Source organism: Bombus pascuorum, chromosome 1 (assembly GCF_905332965.1).
Source record: "Bombus pascuorum chromosome 1, iyBomPasc1.1, whole genome shotgun sequence".
Lineage (NCBI taxonomy): Eukaryota > Metazoa > Arthropoda > Insecta > Hymenoptera > Apidae > Bombus > Bombus pascuorum.
The window spans coordinates 15,429,458-15,441,149 of NC_083488.1; the positions used below are offsets into that span (position 1 = coordinate 15,429,458).

The 11,692-nt window shown below is 32.4% G+C and overlaps 1 protein-coding gene across 2 annotated transcripts; it reads left to right on the forward strand.

The window, feature by feature from the left end:
* Positions 1-83: 83 nt before the first annotated feature.
* Positions 84-11,570, forward strand: LOC132906318 (tumor necrosis factor alpha-induced protein 8-like protein). 2 transcript variants are annotated; one of them, XM_060958391.1, is made up of 5 exons: positions 93-469; positions 9,037-9,115; positions 9,294-9,395; positions 10,419-10,690; positions 10,782-11,570. In XM_060958391.1, the coding sequence occupies exons 3-5, from the start codon at positions 9,386-9,388 to the stop codon at positions 11,133-11,135; spliced, it is 636 nt and encodes a 211-aa protein (XP_060814374.1). In that variant the 5' UTR covers positions 93-469; positions 9,037-9,115; positions 9,294-9,385; the 3' UTR covers positions 11,136-11,570. The 2 variants fall into 2 exon arrangements, with proteins under 2 accessions (XP_060814364.1, XP_060814374.1); XM_060958381.1 differs by lacking the exon at positions 9,294-9,395 and having other exon boundaries at positions 84-469.
* Positions 11,571-11,692: the final 122 nt, after the last annotated feature.

An 11,692-nucleotide genomic window follows, 5' to 3' on the forward strand; every position in this document is an offset into this window, starting at 1 on the left:
TGGTTAGATTCCGTTCTTTCATATTCACAATAACCCCGTCAATGAATGAGCGCGTACTGCAAAAGAGAAAACTCCTTAACACTGCGAAGTTGCCCGAGCGTAGATGCCACATGCGCCCCACCTCGCGGAGCGATGATTCCATGGTAACCGGGGTGGGTTCGCAGACCACAACAGACGACGTTCGTTCGCTCAGTCGAATAGACTGCGAGACTCGAGAAGAGCGTGTTCTATCTTTGCCGGTGTGATTTCTCGTCTTTTTTTTTTTTGCATACTTGTGTATTGTGTTCAATTACGTCTAGTTCGATAACATATTTTTAAAGGTTCATCATACCGGTGGAATCTCTAACGCGCACGAAAGCAAAGTGGAACGCAAACAAAACAATAGAACAATATCTATCCTACGGTTGTTGGAAAAGAGAAACTTCATTGTCAAGTTGGGGTCGCATTCGCGGCCCAGACATCAGCAGAGGTTAGTGCGCGTCTAAAATTTAAATTAATTTGGTATGGACAAGACCGCTTCCTTACAGTCAAGAATGGAATCGCTAAACGATCGTTCAAACATACATAATTCAGAACAAACGTATTTACCGTCGGCTAGTGCGCGTGATCGAAAAGAGTTTGTTCGATATAAAATTCATTTTTAAATTCTATACTTATTAAAGCATACAATTTTACATGAATACCTAATTTTAATAGTATTTCTTGTTAAGTTATTTATTTACATTTGAATTACTTTCTATTCTGTGAGGTCGTTAAAATTTGATATTTCACGTCGTCATTTCGTGATGATATCATGTTGGAAGTTAACTTCCATCAAGACAAAAAGAGCGGAAAAAGTTCACAGTATAATAACACATATACGTACTTAAAGATAAATGGAAACTTGGAAACTTACGAAACCACAGTTGGCGTATAACTCGCGGAAACGGAAAAGAGAATAGTTCTCGTACCATCACTCTTATCATGACATTGAGTCACGTGAAAAGGAAAGTATGTACAACATGATGGAAACTGAATTTCGCAAAACCGACGAGTTCGTTTAATTGCGTCAGTTAGTCGTGGCTGAATAGATGCATGTAACTTAATTCCGTATGTGCATTTATCACGGGTACCAAGAGGAGTAACAGAGTAATACAAAAACATAGTGTATATTTAGAAAATAACGGCCAAAGCCTGTCCAAGGTATCGCGAATTAATCGATTATCAGTATAGCGTGAAATTTTCCACAGTATACGATTTTCATCCACGCAATCGTGCATATCCGAAGGCAAACAGAAAAGGGGGATAGAAATATGGGGTAAACATCTTTTTCGGCTCAATGTAAATCGCGCTTTAACGTAAATGAACCGTCTAGTCTACGGAATGTGAGCCCGTAAATAGGCAACCTTAACAAGTAACCGTGCAATGAATGAGACTGTTGTACAACGGGCGTTCACCGTTCTGTTTCTAATTAATATCAGCAGAATAGTATGGTTTTTCGCCAGTTATTTTTATCTCCGCAAATCCGTCTGATATGTGCGCTCTCGATGACTGCGACAACTTCATTTGCGGTACTTAACCAGCTGATTCGTGTTTCATCAATCAATCAATTTGTCTGAATTATGGGTTAGGTGCATATACAGTACTGTGCAAAAGTCTTAGACCATTTTATGTAAAAATACCAGACTAGAATACTTGATGTTATTTGCATTTTATTATCATTTTTTAGAAAATCCAAGAATCTAAGTAATTTATGAAATACTTATTTAATAGTAATTCAAGAAATACTTATTAAATTAAGGTAATTAATATTTTATGAGGTCTCTTTTTACTATCTCATAATTTTTTAATTCTGCAATCCTCTATTCAGTTTTTCTTAAGACTGAATTCCACTTTTTTATTTCGTTGACGTTATATACCTTATACGTATTTTATAATGCGTTCTAATACGTCATATGTTCCGTACACTTTTATTCGGTTAAAATTTGAACTATATTTAGTATTGAAGAATAATTAAGGTAACTATAAATGTTAGGAATGGTGGATTTCTTCACGATGTGCGACAGGTTGTAATTTGAAATTTCAATGCTATATGTATAGGATCAACTGTATCTTCAACCTTGAATAAGCTATCTGCTTAAAACAGAGGCAGCGACGAAAATATGTCTCTCCTAGAGCTCTGAAGGACACAACATTAATTTTGCTCTTCCTTTTTCATTATATGCATCTTGTACATTCTTTCAAGAGAGATCATAAAATTTCATATACTATTTGTTTTATCACGTGATAAAATATTTTCTAACATTAAATAGTTTTATAGATTTCACAATATATATCATTTTCGATTGCAAATATATGCAAATGTATAAATGGATACGATGAATGAAATTGAAAATGAAACGATTTCTTTAGATTTTTGATAATCGAGTTCATTATCTAATTCTATTTAAAATTGCTTAAAAGCAATTGCACAATTTAAAGAAGCTAAAATAAAAAACTTATATATTTCAAAAATAGATATAATATAGTATCTAAAATAATCACTGCACAAAAGTTACTTACCAATTCTGCATATGAAAATATCCTCCTCACATATCTGTACATTATGAATCGTATATTCAATTTTATTTAAAATTATTTCAAAATACGTATATGATCTAAAGATCAGATAAAATACTCTTCTCACATACCTACACGTCGAATCAAATACATTTGAATATCGGGAAAAGTCGATATTGCGAGGACATAGTCCCGCGCTCGTTAAGATCGTCGAAGGATTACAATTGAGATTCGCTCGGGAGATAGGATAAAAAGTTGAAATTGGATACGATTCCGTGAGAGAATCTCGCGTGTGCAATCGGCGGGATCGATATCCAAAAACGACCGCTACAGGCTACAGCCTAGCCAGGCAGGAACGTGGACCTCTCGAAAGTCGTATTTAACAGACGAACGCGTGACCTTTGTGGATAGAGTATAATCCTTCTCGTAACTTTGTCCATGTGAGCACGTGCGCACCGCGTTGTGTACGACATGTGCGTTCGTGCACACACATGAAGCTGAACACATCGATCGAAGGGCAGGTGGTGGGTATATTCTCAGACAAGATGCTCAGTTTAACAAGGAGGTTCGTGCCAGTTGCACAGCTGTCGGTGTGACAGCTGCATCTTTCGAAATAAAAAGAAAAACGTTAAGGAAATTGAGGGTTGGAAAGAAGACGAACGTTGCCACTCGATTTGAAATCATTTGATGATTCGTTATTTTCAATTGTTGAAAAAAATAAATTGGAGTATTACTTGACCTGATTGATCTCTTTATGTAATGTTTTGCCTGATGAAATATGCTTTTTAGTTTAATCGAATTAGCTGTATATACACATATATTAGAATATCATTTACATGAACTTATAAACAGTTTACATAATTGAAGTTTATATAATAAGAATCTGCTGATTCCGCCTATTTTCTATGATATGATAGTTCACGTTCAGACATATGGATTCAATCGACTAAAACTTCGTTTAAATAAATGGAGTGTATACGTACTATATAAAAAAGCAACGTTAAAGAAATCGAGGGTTAGGAAGTTGCCATTTGATTTGAAATCGTTCGACCATTCGTTACTTTCAATTATGAAAAAACAAAAAAAAAAAAAAAAAGAATAAATTGGAGTAACGCTTGATTTGATACCTCTACATAATGTTTTGTGATGAAATACACTTTTCAATTTCATCAAATTAGTTATATACATATGTATATGCAGTAGAACTGCGCTTACATAAATTTATCGGAAGTCGAATAGTTTATATAATTGGAGTTCGTACAATAGAATGATTCTCGTTCATATAATAGTTCACGTTTAGATAAATGGATTTAACTGACAGAAATTCATATAATCGGGTAATTGAACTAACGTTCAAATAAATGAGCTTGGTATAAATGGTGTCATATAAACGTAAAGGAAATAACGAAGTGGGAAGAAAATGAAGATTGACTTTCCATTCGAAATCATATTGTAACTATTCATTACTTCCAACTATTGGAAAAACTAAATTGGAGTCAAATTAATGATAATGGAATAAATTTTTTAATTCCATCAAACTAAGTACGTTATTGTCTCACTTGTAAGGAAAAAAATCGTTTGATGATGATAACGACAGTTTAATAACTCGAATTGTTGAAAATATAAGTTAACATAGGAGACTCATTGGATTATTATTCTTATTTGGAAAATCCCTCCGTTTCGTAAACTTAATTGGATGTGACGCTGTTATTAAAACTGTTTATGAAGAAAGAGTGACAGATCACTTGCGCTCCAAAATCGTTTGACGAGGGTACCGACAATTCCATTACCCGAATTGCTGAACAAACAAATTTAAACGAATTAACTGTTTCCACGTGGACTATTTTAATTTAAAAGGTTTCTAAACTTCACAAATCTAAGAAACACATAATGCAATATATGAATTTCAATGATTCGTTGCTTCAAACATTTAGAAATATAAGTTCACCATAATTATGTGTGGAGTAAATATCGATTTAATCGCATGTGAAAATTGTTAATGAAGTGTAGATGGAGAAGCAGATCATTATTATTTAATGAAGACAACAACGATAAGCTTAACAAAATAATAATCGTTCGTCAAGAATATAAAAGTAAATCATCCTTTTGAAAGAAATAATGAAACATTTCCAATTGAGTTTTTTCGCACCGTCATAATTCTTTAATTTTATAGATTCGATCACGTGTGAAATAGCCTCTCTAGATTCAGATACAGTTATTCAATACGACGCAATGCGAACAAAATTGCCTGCAAAGTTCAATTTGCAAGCAAGCAAGAAACGAGAGTGTCGCGTGCACATATGACGTGTACATGTTCTTAACGTTAAAAATTATGTTCGTGCATACGTTAGAAAATTGTGGGCTGTTAGGTCCTATCCTTCGACACATCGCGATAGAACGAAGCAGATAACTAATTATAGAAATGACGAACCTCCAGCCTACTCGGAAATATACCTGCAGTTCACCTGTTTATCTACATTTTTTAACTTCTTTACGAAATAATTGTCTCTATTTCGCATTAGCTTAAAACATGAAAACATGAAGAATTCACTTCTGTCATCTAAATATTTTAAATAAATAATTTAAATAATCGTATAACTTTTCGAAAGAAGAATATATTATATACTATAAAATAGTTATTTTAATATCTTCTGTTAAATTTCATTTTAGCAATAATTTTTATGTATTTATATACAGTTTTATTCATTATTCAAGTAATCATGATTATTATTGTATCAGTAAGCTAACAGAGTTCAGAAATGCATTAGTCACCAATGACTCATCGCGGAAACCAGATTTATTGTATAGATATTTAATGTTCGAGCGAAGCAAGAAAACGAAATTACAGAAAATTTCATGGAACCACCGATCTGACACGGATAAAGATCAGAATAGAATCTTTGACCTGTTTTTAAAGCGCTACCGGAAACTATAAACTCTGTATCATATCTCTTGCCTCGTTTTATGCGAGTTATGGCACAACACTGTACAAATATATGCTACCGTTAAAAAATGTCCCCAGACGCTTGCTCACCTTTGACAAGGTGTAATTTAATTTAACTTGTAGATAAATTATGGACAAATCGAATTTCAAGGACTTTAATATTTATAATCGTCATAACTACATATAATATAATATCGTGATGTTTTAATTAAATTGTTTTTCAGTACGATAATAAAACCGGAGTTTGCAATCATAACACGTTTACAGAATTACAAATAAAAATGATGTATCGATAGATAAGGACTACGTTCTGTATTATTATTCTGTTATTACGACGTGATAAAATTGGTTTTAAATAACTACTAGATATACAATTAGATACTGGTCTCTGCAAGTGTGAAACAAGTTACGGAAAAGTCATTTATCCCCATATTATATACATAGTTTCTAAAATACACATTGATAAGAAAAGTTTTTCTAAGCCTATATCGTAATTAATTATCAAATTTAAAAGATTGAAAATTATTTCGAGGAAAATGTAGTTTCTTTTTTTCCGGGTCGTTGTTTCAATAAAAGAAAGTGGATCACTTTAGAAAATGTATTCCAATTATAGAGATCTTCTGGTTAAAACAAAATACATAACTAATTTGTACTGATGAAAGAATTTGTGGACCGTGCAGGGAAAAAGGAAAATACCTTGAAATTTGACGATGTTAATAGCGAATAATGCGCTTAATATGGATACTCGACAACCGCCTAATAGCGCGCTAGTAACTCGATCTATTGTAGTTAGGAAACGACCAAGCAAAGAGAGCGAAAGTTCTCCGAGCGATCGATCATTTGTTTTAGTCGTATGACTTTACGGTGTTTCCCAGCAGGACAATACATCAATTAAAACCTTTCAATTGGAATTTAATTTTCCGCTTTAGAATTGTATTGAATAGATTAGATATTGTCTGATACACATTAGTTGGGTAGTTTTATCTATACTATACATATATGTATGTACCTAGAAAATCATTTAAGAGTTATCTAAAAATTATTTAAAAAATAACTATAAGAATTTATCTATAAATTATCTAAAATTACTTATATAGTATTTTAGATAAGAAAACTAGTTTATGATTAAATTATTTCTTTTAGATAGAAACAATATTGTTGAAGTCGCTCTTGAAGGGCTTAAATATCATTTAAAATCTGTTATATGCGTGTAAAGCTTTTACTTTTATAAAATATTTCATTTTGCTTTATTTCAAACTACCGTGTACTAATTCTTGCATATCGCAAATATTGTTCGATAGTGTTGAAGTGGTACGAACGATTTAGGATACGACTGGAATAGGACTCTCGTTTCAGTATGATGTACTACCTCATAAATCAAGTATATTCACCAAGAGTTACAAATTTTATTGGTTTATTTCGAAATTCAATAATTTTATTGGTTAAATGCTTCTAATCGAATTTTCGCACAATACTAGCTGCTAAGTATACGATAATGAATTATTCTTATTAGAATTAATCAGGATTAGTTAGATGAATCAGTCACGATAAATTTAGATATATTACCTTTGACGTTTTAAAGTAATTGAGTACCATTCCTAAAGTGAAACCTCAATTTATTTATTACACTTCCGTGTAATTAATGTTCCCACTTTAAGAGCCACTCTATTATCCAGACCTTTTTCTTTTTTGCCTTAATTGCTTACTTTCATGTAACACTGCTCATATAATTATATAATATTACATTACTTTTGTAGAATTATAATCGCAGTATTTATCTAATAGTTTGTACTTTATCGCTACCCTCTAAGAAATTGAAAAATTTAATAAAGGTTGGATTTGTTATGAATCCTCGATTTTCGATCGATACAAAAAATATCTACTTAGGTTCTCATGTACAATTGAACTAATATTATCGACGAAGTTACAAGTTATCGATAAATTGTCAATTTTAAATTACTAATCTTCATAATAAAATAATAAAGAAATTTCATAAATTACGAATTATTTGATTGCCCTATTTGACATAAAACTATAAAATTATAAAAAAGAAGCTTATAACTTACAACGTACAATTTGCAATTTGCAAACGACTCACTAATATTTTTAATTAATAAATCATTTTGTGAAAAGATGTTGACATAATGTGGTTTCTTAGACTTTCTTATCATATATGAACTTAGTAGATGGACAACCTGACAATACATTTAATCTGAACGATCATCCTGGCGATCATAGATCGAATCATGCGCGTGAGTATTTCTAGCATTTCGATAATTTGAGTGCGTTTAAAAGCACTTCGGACGTTCTCGAACATCTTAAGATCAGTCGAATGCTCGAAGATCTTGAAAATTCGCATTCGGGTCAAATGATAGGGAATTTTGAGGTACTCCGATACTCGATCGATATCGATATTTATCACGTTCTCGAAATACATATCGATCTAACCGTATCAAGACTAGGTAATATCCCGTAGCGCGCATCCATTTGCCCCTATTACGTCGATAAACGAGAATGAGAGTCTCTGGCTTGCCTTGACGCTCCTTACAAATCGATCCAACTTCCACACAACTATACCTCTTCGATATAAACGTCTATATGTGTGTGTATATACATATATGATTATACCTCGCGACGACAAACCACACGCACATTACGTTCCATTTCCAGTGTATCGGGTTTGACCTCAGTTATTGACATAAATTACACGAATGAGGGAGCATGTATGCTGCAACCTATTTAATTCTTTGCCCGCCACCAACTTGCACCGACCGTTTGTTTTCTTTCCTTTCTATTCTTCTGTTCCATTCTTAACTATTTTATAATGGTAATTTAATTCTATAATAATAATTTAATCCTGAAATAAAGAATTGGAGCCTAACGGTGAAATTTTATGGAGATAATTGGAAAACAGGGATACTTTGTTTTTTTCATGGAATCCTTATAATTACTGAATTGTATCGGTTTATCTGCAATATTGAATACACTATAGGTATTTGAATTAATTCAATGTTTATTTCATTGCAGTTTCAATTAATATTTTTATGGATTGGAAAGTACGCGAGTTTTAAGAATTTTTGTGAAACTTTTAGATACTAAATAACAATTATAAGTTTTTGACTGAATTTAAAATAACACCTTCGTTTAGCTAGGCAGTTTCGCTTCCATTGTAAGTATGTACATACATGTGGGTGGTTGATGACACGCGTGGCACGGAATGCGTGTTGATGTTACTTTAAAGACATAGCATGTATATTGAATAATAATAAATAATAATAATGTTCATACTTCTCAATCTGCTAACGTCTGTTAACGAAACACGGTTAGGCACCTCTTATTTCAAGTGAAAATAATTCTTATAAAGATCAAATGACAAACAAATATAAATATATATATAATAGAATGTAATATAAATATTATAATAGAAAATATTGTTATTCTAAATATAAAAGAAATACATTACAATTTAAAAAAATCCATAACTCGCTTTACGTATGGAGCTATTTCTCACCAACTCACATGTTCTTTACGAACATAAAAATGTGTTTTTTCAGGTGGCGTGGGGGACGGCAGTGATGGAATTGCAGAGCTGGCTGCTCTATCATCTTGTAGCTGTAACCGACTGCAATCAAGGTATACAAATGTTAACTGTACGATGCTCTGATTCGTTCCCATGAATAAGAACACACGCATAAACGCATTTGCACAACGCGCGCAACATCATTTTATTATGTGTTGCCATATTTAATTTATTTGACATAATATCGTTTTATGTATATATTGATTCATTTTACATCCTTGCTTATTTTAGTTACTTTTGCCTGAGTTTCGACCGTGCTCACAGAACACTTCTTTATTTCATTCACAATCCCGTTATCGCCTAGAGGAAACAGCGGTCTACCAATGTTTGATGGTAAGTTCTGATCATACGCACATTATAATGCAAACTATTATTTTTACTATTTTCGTCTGGGTAAATCAATAAGATATCACATTTTATGTTATTTTAACTAATATATATACTAATGTAGTAGTGTACTAGTATATATACACATATAACATAACATAACAATATATATATATATATATATTGAACATAACATATATATACATATATGTATATATATAAACATAAGCATAACATATATATATATATATATATATATATATATATAACATATAACATAACATAACAATATATATATATATATATATATATATATACATACACACACATACATATACATATATTGGTACAGAGTATATTGAAGTAGTTGAAAAATTTCTAATATATATTCTATGAGACAAAAGAAGGAAAAAGATTGCAAAGACATGATTTGAAAACGATATAGGTTTCACTTTTTTAATATACATTTGGATGTAATTTGTTGAGTATTATTGTAAATTTTTGTCATATTATTTTTTATTGCATTATTTATTATGAACGTCTTATTATTATATTTCACTCTAAGAAATTTTGTCTCCTACCATTATATGTATATACATGGTGTTTATTAAGCCATATAATCTAGAATTATTAATTGTTTTGCAAATCTTAGAGATTATGATCAAACTGAAATTAATAATATATTAATAATGTTTATTGTATAATTGGGTATAATTTGTAAACAAAATATTTTATGAAAATGTGCACATTTTGTGCATAACAATACCTCATAATTCTCTTGGATAAGTTTCATAAGCTTTTACAAGTACATATATGTATTAAATCTCGTAAGAAACTTTTTTAGTATTTAATATAAATTCATACTTTCATACCGCTTCAATACATAGAACAGTTAACTTATAGACTAACTTTCCTAATGCACCCTATGTATCATTTTCACAAGTCGATCTTTTCATGCAACAAAAGGATCATTATTCAACCCCATATCTCCCCGAGCAGATGGTACAGCGTTTGCAATTTTTTCCCCAGTGATGCAGTCGGCGACTACATTGAACGGCGGATCTTATCCCGCCGGGGGCACCGGAAGCCGCGCTCGTGATTTAGGTCTTCGTGCGCAAAAAAAACTCCTCGGCAGAGTCGTATCTACAGGGGCCGGAAGATCATTGCTGATAGATGACGCCACTACGTCACTTTTGGACAATTTGTATAAACTTATGGAAAGAGCCGCGAAAACCAATTCTAATTTAGACAAGAAACAGCCTGAGAAAGTTTTAAAGAATATCGTTAAATTATCCATTAAGGTACTTGTCTCTCCCTCGATGATTGCTGTGACATAGATATGCAAAGTAATCGCGATTTTTTTTTCATATTCGTTAAATACTTTCATTTTAGGTGGGTCTCCTACAACGTAATCAACAATTAAACGCCACCGACGACGCGAAACTCGTGGAAATAAGAACTGCCCTTAGAGCTGTGGCAATGTCTGTGGTCTCGTTTTACGAATTGGAGTTCAGTTTCGATCGGGCGTACTTAATCAAATCGTTAGAACGATGCAGAACCGCGATACAAGCACTCATAAAGCCACATCTCACAGACAAGTCACAAGATCGGTGTGATCAAGTGTTCGATTTCTTAACGCATTCCGACTTCTTGGACTCCGTTTTTAGACAGGATTCGGAACACAGATCTATCCTCGGGATGCTAGTTAGTGATATAAATAAGGCCTTAGATGCTGGGCATCTTTGATTCCTTTTTAAACATGAATGCACTTTCGTGACCAACGGGGAGCATGAACGAAAATTACCAAGATAATTAAGGGAGGATAATAACTCTTCTCCCTGATTATTTTTCGAAAAAAGAAAGCAAAGGGAAAGAAAGAAGTGTACGTGTGATACCAGTTATTTGCGATCGCCTGTGTAAGAAAAGATAATGATAAATATGTTTTCGACGCGAGAAAGGCTTTTGAAATATAATGTTTCTCGTGAGAATCGATCGATTTCACACAGTAGTGCTCACCAATTTACGCAATAATTGTGAAATACTCTATTTATTTTCAGAATGTATATTGTTACGATCAGTGTATATTTATTTACGAGACTTGTGCGTTAGGATATCAATTGTCAATCTATACCAAAAAAAAAAAAAAAAAAAGAAATGAGCTTATTTATGCCCCAAGATGGGTTTATAGTAATTACGGTAGAAACTACTTTGTTAATCCCGGCAAAATAGCACGTAAAAGAAGCAATCTGTCATCGCTAAGGACACACTGATAGTGATACGTGCTCCAAAGATATCCTTTTAAA

Bases quoted from the DNA above. Each gene is read 5' to 3' on its own strand.
- LOC132906318 (XM_060958381.1), top strand. From the start codon at position 9,058: ATGGAATTGCAGAGCTGGCTGCTCTATCATCTTGTAGCTGTAACCGAC. The intron at 9,116-10,418 runs GTATACAAATGT...TTTTTTCCCCAG, and splicing joins TGTAACCGACTGCAATCAAG to TGATGCAGTCGGCGACTACA. The intron at 10,691-10,781 runs GTACTTGTCTCT...CTTTCATTTTAG, and splicing joins TCGTTAAATTATCCATTAAG to GTGGGTCTCCTACAACGTAA.